The 22,203-nt window shown below is 41.2% G+C and overlaps 1 protein-coding gene across 1 annotated transcript in view; it reads left to right on the top strand.

The window, feature by feature from the left end:
* SLC1A1 (solute carrier family 1 member 1) overlaps window positions 1–22,203 on the top strand; it is a 100,141-nt gene that overhangs the window by 45,391 nt on the left and 32,547 nt on the right. Inside the window, exon 2 of the mRNA XM_017851485.1 lies at window positions 7,298–7,438. Within this exon, the coding sequence (XP_017706974.1) occupies window positions 7,298–7,438 (141 nt within the window). The remainder of the gene's footprint in view (window positions 1–7,297; window positions 7,439–22,203) is intronic.

Below are 22,203 nucleotides of genomic sequence, written 5' to 3'. Positions count from 1 at the left end.
ATCAGTGGTTACCAGGAGCCCTTGGGAGTAGGGGGAAGTGGGCAGTGACTAACAGGTGTGGAGTGTTTGGGCGGTAATGGAAATACTGGAACTAGACATTGGTGACAGTCATACAACATTGTATGTTAAAAACCATGGAATTATATACTTTAAAATGGTAAATTTTATGTTATAGGAATTTGATCTCAATACAACATTTACAAAAAACTCCATATATAGCCATTAAAAATTATGAGACATTTCAGCAGAATAGAGATTATAAATAATTTGTAAAATTATGAGATAATATACAAGACAGAATTCATTTGAAATGTTTAGTGCAAGGCCTGATATATAGTATGTGTTTGGTATATCTGAGACAGGTGTCAGTTAATTAAGAAAGTTTATTTTGCCAAAGTTAAGGACGCGCCTATAACAGCCTCAGGAGGTCCTGAGGACATGTGCCCAAGGTGGTCAGGGCACCGCTTGGTTTTATACATTTTAGGGAGACATGAGACATCAATCAGTATATGTAAGATTTACATTGGTTCAGTCCAGAAAAGGCGGGACAACTTGAAGCAGGCAGGGGGTCTGCAGGTCACAGTTAGGTAAGAGACAAATGGTTGCACTCTTTTGAGTTTCTGATTAGCCTTTCCAAAGGAGGCAATCAGATATAAACTTATCTCTGTGAGCAGAGGGGTAACTTTGAATAGAATGGGAGGCAGATTTGCCCTAAGGGGTTGCCAGCTTGACTTTCCCTTTAGCTTAGGGATTTGGGGGCCCCAAGATTTATTTTCCTGTCACAACTGCAACAGTATAAGGAAAAATAGAAACAATTCAACCTTGGATATATTTGAGTTGGTGAGTTTGTGGATGAATTTTGCATTTATTTTATTTCAGGCAGAGCTGCTATAATATATTGCCAGTATAGTAAATACTTTATTTAAAGGATTTTAAAACAAAAAAATAAAAGCTTTGCAGACTCCAGCATCTGTGCTTTGAGCCAGAATTCCCGTGAAGAGCCTGTATTGGTGGAGCTACTCAGCTCTTCAGGGAGGCAGAAAGAGATGAGAAAGGGCTACAGATACTACAGCATAAGGGCAGGATGGAGAAACTATCCTTCTGTTTATCCACTGAATGCATGTAGTCATTTGTCAATAAGTGTTCTTCTACACTTATTTACTCATCATCAACATTCATCTTAGATTAGCTCCCAAAAGGCAAAAAGGCACGTAATTAATTTGCTTAATGTAGTGCCTAGCATGATGGCATGGCTAGATATCTGTTTCAGCAATAATTAAAAAGATTTTTTCCTTTGCCAGTAATTCTTATTTAATCAAGCCAAAATTAATTTATGTACCGAGAACTACTCTATGGCTTTCATTTTTAAAAACCACAGATGATTTTAATCTCTTTTCTGCAAATATCCCAAAAGAATGACAATGCTGTTTTCATAAATCTTAGTCAAATGCAATTCAACTACTATCCCTAGGTTAATTTTAAAACTGTAAAGAATATGTGTGCGTAGGAACAAAGACTGGTTAGGACCTGGAAAAAATGAGAGAGGGAGAGATAGACTGACGCAATGATATGTGATTTTTTTGTTGTTGTTCTTTTCTGATTCCCAGTATTGTTTCCTGAACAATAATTTTTTTTATAAACTTAGAAACAAAAAACAAATCACCTCAGAACCTCTGAGACAAGACTGTGAACTGGCAGTTGTTTTTTTGAGACATCATGGAAGAAATGACATTCTGTCCATCTTCTCTTTTAAACCTTCATCTTTGAACTTAAATAATCCCTAGCTGAAATCATGGGTGCTTTCCTTCCATGTGTCTTTCTTCATGTTTTACCAACTTACTTTTTTTTTTTTTTTGGAGATGGAGTCTTGCTCTGTCATTTAGGCTGGAGTGCAGTGGCGTGATCTTGGCTCACTGCAACCTCTACCTCCTGGGTTCAAGTGAATCTCCTGCCTCAGCCCCCTGAGTAGCTGGGACTACAGGGGACTACAGGCATACACCACCAAGCCTGGCTAATCTTTATATTTTTGGTAGAGATAGGGTTTCACCATCTTGGCCAGGATGGTCTTGAACTCCTGACCTCATGATCCACCTGCCTTGGCCTCCCAAAGTGCTGGGATTACAGGCATGAGCCACTGTACCTGGCCTTACCAGCTTACTTATATTTAGCATAAAAGCTGGAGAAAGCGATAGGGACAGGAGGCAGGGAAATTCTGGGCAGAAGAGGGCAGTCCCCAGCAAAGGCCTCACTCTGAAGCCTGGATCCATGGCCCAAAGTGAGAACATGCATTCTTGTTTTCCCACTCAACTGTTGCCTTTTCCAAAACCACCCACAGCCCCCCTGCCACCCATCCTGTGCCCATAAAAACCCCAGGCTCCAACAGCAGAGAGAGGAGAAGAGGAGAAGCAGCTGGACGTTGGAGACAAGCGACTTGACTTCAGAGGGATGGCTTGACAGTGTTACCTTGGGGAGGAGTCTGGCCAGGGATGGCCAGACTCTGGGAGAAGATTATCCTGCTCCATCCCTTTTTCAGCTCCCCTCCATCGAAAGCCACGTTCACCAGCAATACAATCCTCCATATTCACCACCCTTTAATTCGTTCATGTGACCTGATTATTCCGGGACACCAAACAAGAGCTTGGGTGCCATGGGTGAGGATGCTAAAGGCTATCACACTGACCGTCTGCTCTCAGTAGAGAGCAACCGTCTCACGCGAAAAGGCAGAGGGCTCACTGAACTGTTAACACTTAAGCTGTCTGTGGATGGCAAAAGCTAAAAGAGCGCTGACTAAAACACACGCTCTCCGGGGCTTCAGGGATAGTGGGCACTCACTAGACACTGCCTCAGGACTCCACACACAGTTCGCTCAGGCTGATGCCCAGAAGCCCTCACCCCCAGCTCCCGCACCTGCTCACCTGTGGACTCCCTTCTGCAAGGGATGAAGTGCAGTGGGTCCAAGTGAGTGGAGTTTGCCCCCGCCAGTGCCAAAGTGGTCAGCTAGATCCAGCATCCATGCACTCCAATTCCCACCTGCAAAGGTATCTGGGAAATTTCCTGCTTCAAAAGCACAGGCAGCTTTCTTGGCAATGAGATAATGTGATCTCATTTTAAAGTTGAGGACATCAAGGCTCAGAGGTGATTAGAGGCATTAGAAGGGACTTCTGAAGGCAGCTAATCTAACCCTTGAAAATAGGAGAAGTTAAAGTTATGGCCCAGGTTCCACACCTCACAATTGGTGGAACCAGGCTTGAGCCTGCTTGCCTAATACCAGTGTCTTTCCCAAGCTTCCCAAGCATCTGCTTGAAATCACCTTGCCTGTGGTGGGAAGGAAGCCCAAGAATGGTGTCCTGTGTCCATTGCTGAGGCTTTGGGGGTCCAGGTACTTAGTTTACTTTCTGGAATTCCTTGTTGGCCCTGCTGAAGTCCTTCGTGCTACACCGTTCAGGGAAATTGTTGATCTTGTCAACCTGAAATAATCAAAAGGATCAGAATCCAGTTTTAAAGAGTTTATTCAAGCAAAAAGCTGGTAATGGCCATCCAAGAAACATGGACTCCAGAGAAATGGGGTCAGTGCTTCGCAGTTAAATATTAATTTTTTAAAGTTAAGTACTTGTTTCTATACAGCAAACAAAGAAGTTTAGTAGGATTATAGTATTTTCTACACAAGACTTGTTTATGAGTGACAAAAATTCAATTTGTTTTCTTTTCCATACAGCTTGTTTTCATTTCCTTTCCAATTTAAAAGCAAGTATTTAACATTCCATCCTATATAGTGTGCTAACTATGAAGACTTCGTGTGAAAGAGGAAAGAGGGAGGCTAATCTATAATGAAGATCCACACTTAGAGAGAAAGGGTCTTCCCTGGCGCCCTTTAGTCATTTACAACATTTTACCAAACAATGTAGTTAACGAAAAGACTAATCTATAATCAGAGAAACAAAGGTTACAGCTGCCTATTTATGTGACTCAGGTTCCATAATCACATTCCCTTAAGGCTCAAAATAAAGTTTCAACAGCTGAGATTTTGAATTATTTATTTTCATAATCTCCACCTTTCTTAGTTCTGGGAGTGGCCTTACCAGGTGGGCCTGGCCTGCATACTCCCAGAAGGGCAGTTCTTCTTAGCAGCCTTTGGTTTTGGGGACCTCTCCATAATCCTTAATCCAGCCCAAGGTTCTGACTCTGTTAATGGGTAAAGAAAGGTTATCTCTGTGAGACTCTGACTTCTTCTTGGGACCTGGAAAATCTTCTGGTGATTTTCCTCATCCTGAATCTGCTGTTTCTAAACTGCTTGAGACCAAGATAAAGCACACCAATTTACAAGGCATACCTCCTAGGTGAGGTCATTCACTAGCCATTTCTTTCTTTTCTTTTCTTTTCTTTTTTTTTTTTTTGGAGACGGAGTCTCTCTCTGTCGCCCATTCTGGAGTGCAGTGGCGCGATCTCAGCTCACTGCAAGCTCTGCCTCCTGGGTTCATGCCACTCTCCTGCCTCAGCCTCCTGAGTAGCCAGGACTACAGGCGCCTGCCACAGTGTCCGGCTAACTTTTTGTATTTTTAGTTGAGGCGGGGTTTCACCATGTTAACCAGGATGGTCTCGATCTCGTGATCTGCCCGCCTCGGCCTCCCAAAGCGCTGGGATTCCAGATGTGAGCCACCGCACCCGGCCTCTCACTAGCCATTTCTTGTATTTGAGGGTCTCAGGGTGACATCTGTGAATATCCCAACTTCATTTCCAGCACTAGATTGGTATTTCTATTCTTCTTTTTAGAAAGAAAGAAAGAGAGAAAGGGGTGAGAGAGAGAGAGAGAGAGAGAGAAAGAAGGAAGGAAAGAAGGAAGGAAGGAAGGAAGGAAGGAAAGAAGGAAGGGAGGGAGGGAGGGAGAGGGACACGGAGAGAGGGAGGGAGGCAGGAAGGAAGGAAAATAGAAATATTGGAGTACAATTTGTGGCACTCAATTTCAAGAACAAGCTTGAAAAAAGCTAGAAAGTTGTAATTGCCAAATACAGTAACCTGCTTGGCATGCATGTCGCCTTTTATTGCTTTCAAGCTACTATACCTGGCAGCTCTTTTATTTCTCCCTTTAAGAAAATCCTGTATCTGGCTAAAGGCTGAAAAATAGCAAGTGCATATCTTTCTAATGACCCTACATTAGTTTAGCATAGAGATAATTAGAGGCACCGTTAATCATTAGTAATATAAGCCCTGAGATTGGGGCACATGGGCTTCTTTTGCTATTCAACAGAGTCCTTGTGTGGCTAGTTTTTGAGCACAGACACATCTTTATTTTTTACATACTGAGCTTTCTTTGACATACAAGCCAAAAATTTACTTGAAGCAACCTGAATAGTATGAGAATGTTTGTTTGTTTTTTAAAGTCCTGGGAATTACAGAGTATTAGGGCATAATATGGGTATGTTTATATAGAACAGCTGAACACAGGCAGTTTATAAAGCAGGAAGTGAGCACATCATGCTTTTTAAATTTACTTAAAATATTTTGAATTCTTGGTATTCTTATCCATTCAAGAGTCTCTAACACTACGGTTGTAAAATAGAACCCAAATAGCATTGATAATAGGGTTTTGTTTCATCTTTGTCTTAGCTACAATTTGGGAAATGTTTATATGTGTATGTGTATATGTTTGTTCCAATAATGATTTAAAATTGTGTATTCACAATGCAGTAGTGTGTAAACACTACTGAATCACCAGAAATGCATCCAGTAGTGTATGCACAAAATAGAAATCAAGGCAAAGGTAGAATATTTAGGGAAATAAAATTAAGCTAAGGATAAGGTTAACACACAAAATGCATCTTGTGAGGTTCATCTATTTGGTCTACTAGTGGGCATGGGAAGGATGCCTGAATTTAAATGAAAATTCTAGTACTGATTATAATTCACATATTCTTTCATTGCCCTAGAGTTTTTAATTGTGCCCAAATAAGTCTCGGTATTCACAAACTAATAGCTTGAGTTTGTAGATTCACATATCCAGTGATATCCTCCTTGAATCTTTCTGCCATTTAGTCATTTTACTTCCAAGTATCATGACATCCAACAGAGGCTGATGAAGGAAAAAAGATGTAAAAGTCATGCCATTTCCTTTCCTGCCTTAAAATAAGGGTGTGTGTATTGGGAGAAGGAAAGCGTAAAGCAGTTAGATGTTATTAGAAATACTTGGAAGAGAATAAAGAAGAAATAAAATTTGTGATTTTAGTTATCAAAGTCATCATTAAATTGTGTTATCCATACAACTGAAGGATTTCAATATGGGCATCTTGTTAAGGCAAAGCTTTCAGAGAATGGTAACATTTCTTAATAGTGAACATGTCCCTATACTCACATAATTATAAGACTTCATGTACAAGGTACTCAAGATCAGAAACTTTGTAAAAAGCCTTTTAATCAGATAAACCTGAACATATCATTATCTAGAAATACTGAAAAGAGTGCAAAACATTAGATAACAGTCATTTGATAATATGGTAAATAAATCAATAGGATATTATATTCCTATTAAAATTATAAAAGTCACATAAACAGGAAAGATTATACAAATATGCTACAAAATGTTCTTATAATAAAAATATGAGAAAAATACAAACTGATATGTAAATATAAAATATGTAAAATAGCCAAGCATGGTGGTTCACACCTGTAATCCCAGTACTTTGGGAAGTCAAGGTGGGCAGATCGCTTGAGGCCAGGAGTTCGAGACCAGCCTGGGAAACCTGATGAAACCCTATTTCTCCAAAAAAAAAAATTAGCTGGATGTGGTGGTGTGCATATAGTCCTAGCTACTCGGGGGTTGAGGTGGCAGGATTGACTGAACCTGGAAGGTCGAGGCTGCAGTGAACTGAGATGGCACCACTGCACTCTAGCCTGGGTGACAGAGAGACCCTGTTTTAATAAAAATAATAAAATATGTCAAATATCTCTGCAGGTAGACAAAGGTGGTATGTGAAAGCAAAAGAGCTATATTGGATTGACTAAGATTTTTTTTTCTCACAGTGTTAATATTTTGTCATTATAATAAGTATAATTGATGGGGAAGAAGACAACAAAGCTTTCATGTGTAGAATACTTTTTATAGACTTACTGAATAATGTGTACTTTCTGTTCGCTATCTTTTAAAATATTAACTTCAGTCTAGATTTTACAGACTCGTGGGAAATGATCTAAACTATTTTTCTTCCCATTAAAATGTGCATTTGCGGGTATTTTTCCATAGACATGGATACAGGAGAACTCAATAATGTTCCTCTTCCTTCTTTCCAACTCTTGTTTTCCTTAGGCATTACCACAGGAGTCTTGGTTCGAGAACACAGCAATCTCTCAACTCTGGAGAAATTCTACTTTGCTTTTCCTGGAGAAATTCTAATGCGGATGCTGAAACTCATCATTTTGCCATTAATTATATCCAGCATGATTACAGGTACCTTCAGAAAACTGATGTTCTCTGTATTCGTCCATTTTCATACTGCTGTAAAGAACTTCCTAAGACTGGGTAATTTATAAAGGAAAGAGGTTTAATTGACTCACAGTTCAGCATGGCTCAGAAGGCCTCAGGAAACTTACAATCATGGCAGAAGGCAAAGGGGAAGCAAGGCAGCCTTCTTCACAAGGCGGCAGGAAGGAGAAAGGCCGGGCGAAGCAGGAAGAGCCCCTTATAAAACCATAAGATCTTGTGAGAACTCACTCACTATCACGAGAACAGCATGGGAGAAACTGCCACTATGATTCAATTACCTCCACCTAGTCTCTCCCTTGACACGTGGGGATTATGGAGATTATAATTCAAGATGAGATTTGGGTGGGAACACAAAGCCTAACCATGTCATTCTCTATGATTATTTAAAAGGCTTTCACCTAAGTTGTTCTTTTCTAATTATGGGAAAAATTGAAATACATTAGATGCCTCTCTCTCTCTCTCTCTCTCTCTCTCCCTCTCCCGCTCTCCCTCTCTCCCTCTCTCCCTCTCCCTCTCCCTCTCTCCCTCTCCTTCTCCCTCTCCACCTCTCTCCACTTGGAATGTCTATATTTGCTTCTGTGGAAATATTTCACTGCTCTCAACATGGCATTGCTTTGTCATACACTGTGCCTATAGCGGCGCTGTTCACCACTGCTCAAATCTTCATTTGACCAGCATATGATGTCTTGGGAGGAAAATGTCATTTTCAAACATAAACAAAACATTATCTGGGGCATGGGAAAAAAAAGCTTATTTGGTCACTGACATGTTAGCTAGTGTCCTCAGGAAAAATATGTTTGTCAATTTTGATCATGTTTTCAGTCATTCACTCATTTATTTCCCAACTGCAGCTGTACTGCCCTCAGCCTCTCAACAGCTGCCTTCAGGGTCTCTCTACTCCTTACCCACTTTCTACTCAAACCCAGAACTTGCTATGTATCTGCCCTACGTATTTGCTATGGGGACCAGCAGTCAAATTCTGTGAGAAGGGTTTAAATATGGATGTGCACCACATTTGAAAAGCCCAGTATTTTTAAAATTTGTGACACAGTTGCATTTGGAAATGACTTTTCCCTTATTGATCATTATATTGCAGGGTTCCTTTGAAGAGGAAGCTTCGTTAGGTAGATAGAGATAAATTTGGTTTACAAAAATGTCATTTGTCTGGGTGTGATAAGTTTCTCTGCATTGCACAGTTTCTTGTACTTAACTCTGGCAATTGGTAAAACGTGGCATGATAGTAGCTGGTGCTGTTAGCTTGAAAATCAAAGTTTTATGTAAACACGCAATTAGAAGTGGTGACATGTCCCCTTCTAGAATATTTTTCTTCACTGCCACTGTAAAGACCTGGGACTGGCCCTGGTAGAGTACTGGACATTGGTCAGGGGAAGAAAGGGTGGGGGTCAGGATCTGCTGCATTCAGGGACTGCATTGCTTGAAGAGCTGTCACATTTGGTCTTTGGATTTCCCAATTGCCAAACTCCAACCAGACTAGAGTCCCTTGGGAACTCTGTCCTTAAATGGTCTTGATGTTCTTGGCTTATGAGAAACCTAAAGAGAACATTTAATTATTTTTATGAATGTATTTAATTATGTTTGGAAATGCCTGGTTCCTTTTAACCCTAGCAGCCTGACTGACACAGCAGCAGACCAATTATTTGTCCCATATAATATTTATTTGTTTAAATTGTCATAAGAATTTAAAATTGGAAAGATTTCGTGTAAATATCCAAATTTCTGGCTTTCTCTGAAAAAAAAAAAAAAAAAGAAGAAGAAGAAGAAGAAGATCTGGGAACACTGGCCCAATATTCCCACCTACCAACAGTGGTCTGAAACCAAGAGACAACTACTTCATTTAGTTGGAGCAAATGCATTTGAGAATGCTATAGTCTTCACAACTCTCTATTGCCCAATACCTTGTCCACTTCACTCTTACGTTACCTGCCTGGCCGCTATAAGGATTGCAGTTATAACCCCTTAGAATCTTCTCCATATCAAAGATTCTTCAAAAAAAATTTTTTTTAAACATGGGGTCTTCCTATGTTGCCCTGGCTGGTCTCGAACTTCTAGGCTCAAGAAATCAAGCCCACCTCAACCTCCCAAAGTGCTGGGATTGTGGATGTGAGCCACCACACTCAGCCAAAGATTCCTAATCTTTTCTTGGGCTCCTTTGAGAACACAATGCAAGCTTTGGACTTCAAGAAAAATCTTCACAATTGTACATGTATATACTGTATTTTGCATGCAATTGCACAAGGTGCATAAGCTACCTGATGAGCAATACTATTTAACTCTTGTATCTATGAGGGGAAGTATAGAAGATTGATCCAAATTATGCAGCAAACCCAAAACTTGAGGTAAAACAGGTTTTAGAAGAAAAGGTAAAAATACATGTGTGGATATACTAATTCTGTAATATCAGATGTTTGAAAATACATGCCACTCTTGGCAGTCAATAAGTGAGTTTTGTTTTGGTTTGGTTTGGTTTTTTTTCTGGGAAGTATAACCTTTGGCCAGAAGCCAGAAACAGGTACTTCCTCTAGTGAGATTTTTGCAGTCTGGATGTTTTGTGTGTTAGCTCAGTCTTGCAAATAATCTAGGAAAATAATTTACAACTCAGCATTCCACTGACATAGCCCAGCTATTTTTGAAGCTATAGCATGGGTCAAGTCATTTCTCCACTTTTCCTCCACCAAACCCGCAGCAGCCAGTCAAGAACTAGAGACAGTGAGCAAAACCACCACCCCATCTTTTGATTTGGAGCAATGAAGTAGTCAAAGATTCAAGGGATATGAACAAAGCAGGGTGGGGACAATGATGGCATGTCCATGTTTTAAATTGTCAGATTAGAGAGGAAAAGCAACAAGACTAGTGTTGGCACAGTTATAGGAAAATAAGTTCATTCATATACTTTCAGTTACCTTATAAATTGGAACAAACTTTCTGGAGGACAGTTTGGAGCATGTTCTGATCTCTTCACCCAGTAATTCTGTTTCTCAGAATAGATCATAAAGAAATAATCAGAGATATGTTCAAATTCCTAAGTACAAGGATATTCATGGTAACATTTTTTTGTAATGGTGATAAATTATAAGCAACCTAAATGTATACAAATGTATATTGTATACATATGTATACATAGTATACAAATTTTCATACTAAGCAACTGTTAAAAATCATATTTAATTTGTTTTAGAATCATATTTAATTACATGTGAAAATATTCCCAATACAGTATAAAGCGGGAAAATAAAATTAACAGGATAGTGTGTACAATCCAAATTTTATTAAAATGTATATACATTTTTAAAAGTTGTGATCAAAACCAAAAGGTTAACATCCGGAAAGTAAGAAAACATGATCCATTGTGCTTTCTTTACATTTTCAACTGAACATGTGTCTTTGTTTGGTTTGTATTTTTAATAAAAGAGATGGGGATGGATTCTGCCCTGAGCTCCTCCAATTTTGCCTCTGGTCGCTTCTCTGCCCCATCTCTGCTCCCTTCCCCTGCCAGCTCAGTGCCACCTTTACCTGGTACACAGCTCCTTCCTCCAAACTCTGAAGTAGTCCTCAGCCTCCCCACCCAGAAGATGGCCATGGAAAACACACAGGAAGGGCCATTTCACATTGCAAATGCCCTCATAAATCCAGCAGGCTGGTAGCTTAATGTATACAGTTATTAGGCCGAAGGAGGATGCAGGTGGGAAGCTGGGGAGGGTTGAATGAGTTCCCTAAGGATATGTAAATCAGAAGGAGAAACACAGCTGGAACTCAGACCCAAGATTAATAATCTGTGCTCCTGCAGAAAGGAAACTCTCTTGCCAAATTAACAGGTAGAAAAAAATTCTGCCATCAAAGCCTCTGGTGAGATTTAAAAAAACACTTTATAGCTTTTTTTAAAACAGGAAGAACTCCTTTTATGTGATAAGGTTAAGAAGTCATATTTACCAGGGAAATTTGAATACAGACTGGCTATTAGATGGTATCAATAAATTGTTAATGATTTTGTTAGAGATGGTAATGGCATATAGTTGTATAAGAAAATGTCCTTACTTTTTAAATGCATATGGAGTTACGAAATGACATAATGTCTCAAAGTTACTTTAAAACAAAAAAAAATGGCACAGTTGATATAAACTCAAGACATTTTCAGAGACAGTCATTGTGGGTACTAATAGAATCCTACCCATAAATTACATTGTGAAGAACACGCTCCTGCCATGCTGAGGAATATCTGTGTTGGGGGTCTGCTAACATTTAGTCTTGTAAGCCGTATTTATGTCAAACCACCAGAGAAATAACAGGATATAGCTTATGAATATGCCTGAGAATTGTGGCTCTGGAAAAATCCTGGTCCAGGTCTCACTAGCCAGTAAGTTTAAATTCAGGTCACATTTTCTTTAATACTTCCCAAAACTAAATTATGATGATTGGAGCCTCCTATGACCGGCACAGGAACAGAACAGCACCTCCAGTCCCACTCCCAGAGGTCCCCTGAGCATCCTTCCTGGATGCTCATTACTTTGCTCACCACCCCCACCTGGGCCAGAAGCACTCCAGTGGGCACAGCTGCGCCTCCTGGTGTCTGCTGTGGCTGCCACTACCCCTGTGACCTAAGGAGTTCCCCTCTTTGCTCCTCCATCCTAAGACAGGAACAGAAGCTTAATTCTCCAAAGTACAGCTAAGACAACACTGCTACTCAGGACATAATCTTTGCTAAAGGTAACCGAAAGCAGATGAAACACCAATGGTGACATCCAGCTGCTCCCTGAAGGGGTTCCCAGGGTCCCTTAACAGGGATGCCCCTCTGCTTAGCTGCCAGCTTGCCTTCAGGAGGCTGGAGTTCATCTCTCCCCTAAAGGTATTCCAAGCTTTCCTGTACCCCAGATCCCAGAACCTGACACCAGGTTCTAAGAAGGAAAAATTCCACTAGCACACAGGCCATCCTGTCCTGACCTGGAGTGACCTCTTCCTGGGATGCTTGCCATTGTGGAATATCCACTTCAGAGAAAACCCCCCTCACAGCCACAGGGGGATAGCCTTTCCTCGTGGACCCCATCAGGAGCCTTCAGTAGATTCCATACCATAGTACCTGCTGGGTTATTGCAACCACCCTGCTTGTAGAACTTGGGAGTCTGTCCAGGTCAGGCTGGGCCAAGTCCATGCCAGTTCCTGTGCACATTTCTTCCTCCAGAGCAAGGAGAAGCTCATTCCTAACCATTCCTGTGATGTCGCAGCTCTGGATTTCCTATAAATGCCTGCTCAAACAAGGGCACACACAGCTCCTCAAGAAACAGCACCAGTTTGCAGCTCAGTGGATGTCAAGCCAAGCAGATATCAAGCCAAGAAAAATCCCTCCTTTCCCTCCTCTCTCCCCCAGGCCACTGAGTGTGAGTCCTAGTACTGATTCTGCTTCCTGAACAAGTCACATTACTAAACACTAGACGTCAGGAGAAAATATTTGTGTTTTGTTTATCAATAACTTTCAGTTTCCACCAGACACTGGTTGGGTGATTGGATTTACAATTGAGGAGCTTCTCCAAAGATAAATTTAACACTCTACCCTTGGAAGATTAAAAAAAAAAAAAAGTTCCAGACTTTTAGATAATTGTTACTCCAGCTTTCACATTAGGATTTCAAAATTTTTAGGGCTTGACCTCAACCATAAGATCAGAGGTTTTCTACTACTTTTTGTTGGGAGAGGGTGGGAAGACAGGGTCTCATTCTGTGGCCCAGGCTATAATGCAGTGGTACTATTATAGTTCACTGCAGCCTTGAACTCCTGGACTCAAGCCATCCTTCCACCTAAGTCTTCCTAGTGGCTGGGACTACAGGTGGTGCACACCACCATGCCTGACTAATTCTTACTTTTGTAGCAATAGGGTCTTGATATATTGCCGGGGCTGGTCTGAAACCCCTGGCCTCAAGTGATCCTCCCACCTCAGCTTCCCAAACTGCTGTGATTACAGGAATGAGCCACCACACCTGCCCTACTTTTTAACCAAGTAAAAAAGTTTAAAGCCTTATAAAACCTTAGGTATATTCGGTATTTATTAAACAACAGCCAGATGTAGAATACATATGTGAGTTGGTTGCCTTTCGAGCAAGGTTTTTCTATAAAGGGCCCAATAGTAAATGTTCTAGGTTTTACAGGCCCTGTGTATTTTGCCCAACTACCCAACTCTGTTTGTCCTGGGAGAGTAGCCACGGACAGTATGTAAATGATTGAGGGTGACTGTGTGCCAGCAAAACATTCGTTTACAAAAACAGGAGGCCAGCCAGGAGCTGACCCCTGCCCAGTGAGACTCTGACACTCCAGATACAATCTAGTTAAGGTTGAATCCACGTAATAAAATAAACTACCACATCTGGCAATGAGTATGAATGCACTGAAGAGACTGAAGAATAGAGGATGAGCAGAATAAAGTGCAGTTGGTGATAGTCTTAGAACACCTTATTTGTAAACTCAGGCTTTACAGCAGATGACACACTTAAATATTTGGGGCTGAGGAAGGCTTTTTTTTAAAGGCTATGTATTCATTTACTCAGAGGCAGCTGTGTATCTGGAAACAATCCCACATCCTCCTATGAAAAGAACCATGCCACGTGTCTCCCCGAGACAAGGTTCAGTTTTATTCAGCTAACATTTGTTAACTCCAGCTGCATGAAAACAGACTAACAGAAAACCACGTATAAGAGGGTGAGGACCTACTACTCACATGGTCACAGAGCTGAGGTCATCTGATAGTCAGGTCCAGGAGTCCCTTGTTAGCAACAATTGTATGACTTGAAGACACACATTACTTTGTTGTACGACTTGCTATTAAAACTAAGCTACTGTTCATAAACGTAGGTGGCTAAGAGCATTTAATGTCAATTTTAGCTATGGGGGAGGAGTATGCATTCTTTTCTTGAAACATTGGTGGTCCGTTATACAGTTTAGTTTCTATGAAAATTGCCATTCAAGGTGGTTTATAAACTTAAAACTCCAGGCAGGAAGACAAGGTTGTTGCCTAAGACTGTACAGTCTGAGCGTGAACTTCTTGCCTCATTTGCAACATCTGGAACAAGTGGGCTCTTCCTGCACTTTAAGTGCTCCTTTCCCTAAGACTATCAAGACATTTGTGTTGAGTTAAAATACAGCTGTTGAAGCCAAAGGACTTATTGCATCAATTTGATCTGTGTAATGCCTGGCCTCCAAAGACAAAACAACCACATAGTGTATAAGGAAGAGTTCCCATAATGAACATGTCATTTGCAAGTAATAAAATGAATAGTGGCAAGAGATAAATATGCCCTGCTTTAGTCTTTCCCTGAGACTGAAGCCCAGAGAATCAACCATGCATGAGCCTTCTTTCTGACTAAACAGGTACTAGACTTGTTCATAGCTCTGTTCAGCTGTAAGATAACCTGATTTTATTATTTAAAAGGGATTCTAAGGACCTTCTATATACTGGATGCATGGACCTGGGAGACCATTCATTCATTTATTTATTCATTCATTCCATCTTTAATGAGCAAGGCTCCGCTAGACACACAAGGTGTAAAATTAAGTCTTATCTCAGCAAGAAAGAGTACATTTCAATGCTGTGTGATAAGCACTTTCTGGGAATGAGGACAGTGCAGGGGACATTAGAAGGAGCCATTTTGAAGGAAGCATAGAAATCAAGTGAACGGAAGAGGGTGGGTATTCCAGGCAGAAGAAAATAGTATCTTTGTCCTCCCAAAATAGCATCTTGGGAGGACAGTGAGACTTGAAGTGGAATGCTGGAAACGTGGGGAAGAGGAATGGGAGGGAAGGGGTGAGCACAAGGGTTTATTGGCTTTGTGTGCCTTGCCAAGGGGACTGGACTTGAGCCTGTAGGTGAGGGAAGCAATTCTAGCAGTGACTCCCACCTGTGCCATTCTCTACAGAGGGACACCTGAACAAGTATCTATCCTAGAGGGGCAGGAGAGTCTAGTGGTTAAGAGCACAGAAAGGAGCCACACTGCCTGGGTTTGAATCCTGGTTCTGCCATGGATTAGCTGTGAAACCTTGGATTTTACTTAACTTGTCCTCGGCTTTAAAATATGGACAATAATAATGTTTCATAGCACATCTAGAATGCTATACAATTTTTTTACTTACTCTTTTTTGTCTGAGACCTTCAGAAGTTCCTACAAAGTACCTGAACTGGCAGCAGAATCTACAGGACCAATATTAGAATTGAGCTACGCAGATATGAACATACTGAATGCATTCATTCTGGAAATGAGAACAATATAAAAAGACTTGCTCTGCCATCAGTTTATAGAGTTCACCAGCATGTAACAAGCTTTTGCCTAGAAGTCTGAGATACCAATTTTATGGAGAAAGAAGCAAAGAGACAGCTCAGTCATATTTAGGTTGTGGTGAAAACCCGGAAAAGTCTCACCGAGCCATTTGCTAGCTGCTGCTGTCAGAGCATTCATATGGACTTTGGAAAAGAACAGCTGAGTTCCTCAGATTCTTTGGGGTGTGTTTAATGCTTTTACTGGACAATAAGTTCAGGGAGTCAAAAAGTTCATGGAGTCTTCTGAAAAACTGGTCCTAACTACAAATACCACCGTGTTCCATAGTAATGAAAAAAATGCTAAAACAGCTCCTTGACTGCTAAAACCAGGACGCAGCCCACCACTTCTTCTTCTTTTTTTTTTTTTTAGACAGAGTCTCACTCTGTTGCCCAGGCTGGAGTGCAGTGGTGCGATCTCAGCTCACTTGCAACCTCCACCTCCTGGGTTCAAGAGATTCTCCTGCCTCAGCCTCCCAAGTAGCTGGGACTATAGGTGTGTGCCACCACCCCCGGCGAATTTTTGTATTTTTACTAGAGAAGAGGTTTCACCAGGTTGGCCAGGCTGGTCTTGAACTCCTGACCTCAAGTGATCCACTTGCCTCAGCCTCCCAAAGTGTTGGGATTACAGGCGTGAACCACTGCGCCTGGAGAGCCCACCGCTTTTTGATGCATGTTTTGAACTTCAAATGTGGACCAGCTGACAGAGGCTTCAAGTGGACCTTTAGCTGATTCTGCTTAAAGACCAGTTTATTTTGTTAATATCACCAAATAGCCTAGAGTGGAGATATTACCTATTTTAAGAGAGTTCTTAATGTCTCTGAGAAAAGTAGATGTGATAGGTGACGCATGCATGGAAAGATTTTGCATGCTCCCCTTTGCCTCTTCCTTTCCCTTTGAACATCCAGGGAGTACTAATCAAGGCTGCAGAGATTTCCCTATGCCCTGGATTAACAAAGTAAGATCATATCCTGCTTTGTTTTCCCTGGGGAATAAAAGAAACATTTTGGAATTTAAAAATTGTGAACCTGTTTATTTAATCCTCATAGCAGCCCTATGAAGTCGTCAAGTAGGTGGGACCTTAACTCCATCTTTAGAGATAAGGAAACAGGAGGTTGAAGACAGATTAAACCACTTTTTCAAGATCACACAGATCATAAGGGCAGCAGCTGGAATTGGCAAGTTTTGTTCTGGCAGCACTCTGCTGCCAAGGGGCCAGAGCCTGGGAGAGGGATCTAGGGCAGGCAGCCATACTTAAATAACTGTTATTCATTCAATCAGCATGTTTATTGAGCATCTCCTATGTGCTGGGCACTGAGTATACATTCGTGAACAAGCAGATATCTAGGTCTCCTGCCTTCACGGAGCTTAAAACCTAGCAAGAAAGAGATGTAAAATAATGAACCAATGATAAAAATTGTTGAGACGTGATATGCACAGGATACCAAGCAAGGAAATCAGGACACCCTGGTTTAGGCTGGATAATCAGGGAAGGATTCTGAGGAAAGAACTTAAAAGCCAGATGAAGAGTGAGGAAGAGCACTCCAGGCAGAGGGAAGAGCCTGTGCAAAGGCCTTGGGGTGGGAAGGAGCTTGGTCTGATCCAGAAGAGGCTGAAGGAGAGGATGAGACAGGAAGATGGCACAAGGCGGGGCTGGAGAGGCAGGCAGGTGTCTCCCCTGCAAGGCCTGTTGGCCAAGGTAAGGATTTTTTCTTCTTATCTTCAGTGCCATTGAAGGGTTATCCTGATGTATAAAATGACCTGATTTATGTCTTTAAAAGATCTCTTTAGTGACCGTGTAGTGAAGGAATGAATGAGGGAGGGAATGAATCAGTTAATGCTTGTTGACTGCCTTCCATTTGCTCAGTGACCTGCATCATCTTTATCATTTATTCAGTAACCATGGAGGCTATTTACTAAGAACACACTGTGTCCTGAGCATTGTATTAGGCCTGTTATACATTGTTTCTAATCCTCACAACAGCTATGCAAGCTGAAGTTGGTTGTTCACTTTGCTCCTCACAATTAACCTAAAGGCGATAGAGGCATTTCAGATCCTCCAATTTATAGATGGAGAAGCTGAGTCTGGGAGGAGGCTGGGATTTGAGCCCAGTCTATCCCACCAAAGCCCATGCCTTCTCTCCGCACAGGTGGCCTCTCTGTTGGTGACAGAGACAGAAGTCATCCACATGGCGAGTTTTAACTCCTATGCAACAGTGAGTTTCTTGGATGTGGTGTTCACTTATAATGGCGTAACACCGCCAAATGCCAGACCTAAAAGAACTTCCAATAAGGGATTGAATTTTGATACCTTAACAGCAATGTGGAGAGATTGTCACGAAAGCTTTGTTCTCAGTGGGTGGTTGCTTAATCAGAGAGCTCTAGGAGGAGTCTTTTGCCCTCGGATGTTTATTTTTAAAACAGGCTATTGTTTAGCCAGGCAACTGCTTCCTTTGGAGTGTTTTTGTAAAAAGTTCAGATGATTACTGCTTTGGCTGGGAGCCAACACCCTTGCTCATCAGAGCCTTCTCCTGAGGTGAAAAAAGCAAATAAATGCCTTTTCCTAAAATAAAGAGCTAGCAGGTGCCCCTGACTTCCAAGGACAACTGGGGATTTTATCCCTGTTTCTAGGCCACAGCCCAGCCTCAAAACTGTCCCAGGTTCTAATGGACAACTCTGGGCTCACAAGGAACTGGAACCGTGCTCTTCTTTTTCTGCCCAGTTCAGGTGCCACCTGTTCCATCAAGCCTCTCCTGGTCATCTCAATCTGGTGACAGCTCAGGCTCCTTTGAAAACCCACAGTACCTAGTCTCCGCACCAGGGCTTCACAAAACATCTAGTTTTTCAACTGAATGGAGCAAATCCAGTTGTTAAATTTTCTGATCTGTTACAGATCAATAACCTTCATAAACCATAGTTAGAGCAAATTACTAGAAAAATTATATTAAAAATAGACATGAAATACTAGCCCTATTTTTTTTTTTTTTTTTGGAGGGGGTGGGGATGGAATTTCACTCTTGTTGCCCAGGCTGGAGTGCAGTGGCATGATATGGGCTCAATGCAACCTGCACCTCCCAGGTTCAAGAGATTCTCCTGCCTCAGCCTCCTGAGTAGCTGGGATTACAGGTGCACGCCACCACGCCCAGCAAATTTGTGTGTGTGTGTGTGTGTGTGTGTGTGTGTGTGTGTTTTAAGTAGAGATGCGGTTTCACCATGTTGGCCAAGCTGGTCTCAAACCCCTGACCTCCGGTGATCCACCTGCCTGGGACTCCCAAAGTGCTGGGATTACAGGCGTGAGCCACTATGCCCGGCCCCTATTTTTTATTATTACATTTAACAGAAATAAAGTTACTGTCCGATTACTATAAACATTTAAATCCTCACTGCTGATTTCTGTGCAGATGCCATCACACCTGCTTGGTTCCCTCTCATTTATTACCTCCTATAGGACAGCTTTCAGCTCCCAGGTGAAACGAGTTCTGATAGTGAACTGTAAAGCGAAGGGGTCCTTTAGAACTCGCCAGCCACCAAAGATGGCCTGAGAGCAAGAAACACAGGTGGCCATTGAGAGTAAAAACTCAGAAATAAAGTGCAAATGAGGTTTTACTTGTCTGGGACTAAGGTGGGCCTGCTCTCTGATGTCCCGCCAGTAAGAGTCTAGTGCCTGGATTCTCATTCTCACAGTCAACATTCATTGAGCTAGACCACAAGTTCTCACCAAGACAATATTGTCCCCAAGGCAGCAAAAGCTGTCTTTATTTGGTGGTGGTGAGTTGGGGGAGAAAATCTTACTTGTTTTTATGTAAAAAAACACATGTATCATTTACTATATAACCAGATATACAGTTTGTGGTTTTAGAATTTCACAGGGGTGGTGATTAGGAAAAAGGCTTTGGGGGGTGGGTTTGCACAATAGCAACAACAAAACAAGGTTGAAAAAGACTGAGATGTTACATATGTTCCCCTGTGGAGTCTTTTATGGTGAAAAGTGTTCTCGTTGGCTGCTCTGGGAACCAAACTAAACCACCATGTATAAGTGGTTTCTAAGGAGACTACCTGCTGAGTTCCAAGTTTCAAACCCACAAGTGGATCTTTGAAATAGGGTCATTTGTAAGGAGAGGATTACTTGTAAAATATGCAGCTCTTTCTGTCCTATAGAAAGCTTCAAGTACAAACATTCTTAGAGCACCTTATTTAAGGCACCGGGGGCCCAGTGAAGAATAAGCTTCAGGCCTTAGAGCAATACAGTCAGTGCACTGATGGAACTACGTGCCAGGAGATTTGGGCTTAGCATCTTCCTTTCCCCTGCCCATGCTTGCAAGGCAAAGAACTTTTCCTGAATTTGATAATAGAGTTAAGCTGTAGTTTGTTCATTCAACATTGTTGAGCACACACTAAATGCTAAACACTGGTAGGGTCTAGAGACATTGGGCTGTCTAATAGGATAGCCATTAGCCACGTGTGGCTACTTAAATTGAGATTAATTTAAATTGGCTAGGTGTGGTGGCTCACACCTATAATCCTAGCAATTTGGGAGGCCAAGATGGGAGGATCATTTGAGTTCAGGAGTTCAAGACCAGCCTGGGCAACATAGTGAGACCTCATCTTTAAAATTAAAAAAAATAAATAAATTAAATTAATATATATTAACTAAAATGAAAACTCAGTTCGTCAGTCACACTAGCCACTTTCCAAGTGCTTGCTAACCATGTGCACTTTGTGGCTACTGCAGGGGACAGCACAAAAACAGAACCTTTCTGTCAGGAAGCTCTACTGGGCAGCGCTAGTCTAGAATTTTGTCGCACGTGGATAGAGTCAGTATGGAATAGTGGTTAAGAATATGGCCTTTGAGGTAAAATGTAGATTGGGATCCCAGTTCTACCACTCACCTTACCAGCTTTATGATTATATGGTACTTAGCCTTTCTGAGCTACAGTTTTGTCCTCTGTAAAATGGGCGTAATAATGCCTGCCTCCTTGGGTTATAATGAGAATTAAAGATGATGCATTAACATTGCAGTCACTATAGTGTTTATTGTCATTATCATTATTTGTATTATCATTATCATCCTCATCATTATTGATATTAGTGGCAGGTGGGGTGTTTACAACCATCCAGACAGACATTTTATGGTCATTAAGTTCTGTAATGTTCCTATTTACAGAGGTTTTCAAAGATTAGGCTGTTTCCCTGTATCTGTTCTCTCCCTCTATAGTGGTCACCACTCTTATCCCCAACAATGCATTATAAATCATGCAAGAGCCTGGACTTGGGAGCCAGCTCTGCCCCCATATTGATAACTAGAGAGGTAGAGGGTAACTATACAGTGGTAACTGTACAGAGGTAGAGGTAACTATACAGTGCAGAGAAGTATAATTGTTGATTTGAGTAAATATCTGATATATCCGGGAAAACAGTACGAAAGAGGTAGATTAGAGGAATGGAAAACAAACGACCATGCGAAAGTTACTGCAAGATAATTGCTGTGCTCCAGGACAGAGGGGAAGTTGGATGTCTACTTGGGGATGTATTTGTTTAAGATATTTTCACCAAGATCTCATTATTATCAAGCCTTTTATTGCCAGCTGAGTCCTGGAGTACAAGCAGAGGCACCAGCCCATGGCCAAATCATTAAGACAAATTAAGACATATTAACATATGCTGGAAACAATTACCCACATAGATTTAATTTGTTTCACTGCTGGAAGAAAATCCTGAAAGGGCACCAAACACATCTCCTAGAACAGTTCTGTAACTGCGCTGTGACTGTCACTTGTCAGCACTTTAGGGGCTGGAGTCTGCTTAAATTAGACATCTACCAAAGAAGGACAATATATCTGAAAATAGATCCCATATTAGGGCTACAGATGAGTTACTTGGAGTCTGTTAAGGTGGTGATTCTTTTTGTTTCTTTTTAACCTATGATTTTTGTTAGAAATAATTATTATAGTTATCAAAACAATACACTGAACTCTAAAATGAAATAGGCACGTTTTATAATCATATAATATACTTAGCAAGCTTACATATTTGCATTATGATTTGCTCTTTAAGAGACCTAAACTAAACATGAGATAGTGAATTTGTTTCTGAATTTTGGCCTTCAATCTCTCTTGACTTTTTTGTTCTTGCTTGCCTAATTGTTACCTTTCGTTGTCTTACTGTGAGGAAAAGACTCTTCAACACAGCAAACTGCATTTTTCTCAAATCAAATAGAATCTATCATAAAAATTACTCTAGAATGTGACTATTGCAGTATGCCCATTATATGGCAATTGCACAATCTTTTCCCAGAGGTTGATGAATGGCCCCTTAACAACATTCTAGGGTAGCTACTACAGAGGCCAGAACACCTTCTCTCAAAATATTAACTTCCAAAGGAGCAATCAACAGTGAGAGAAATGGTGTGTTTAGAGTGAG

This window comes from Rhinopithecus bieti, unplaced genomic scaffold (genome assembly GCF_001698545.2).
Source record: "Rhinopithecus bieti isolate Rb0 unplaced genomic scaffold, ASM169854v2 scaffold_32740, whole genome shotgun sequence".
Taxonomy (NCBI): Eukaryota; Metazoa; Chordata; class Mammalia; order Primates; family Cercopithecidae; genus Rhinopithecus; species Rhinopithecus bieti.
Note: the sequence above shows the minus strand (reverse complement) of the source record. Positions and strands in the feature narration are given on the sequence as shown.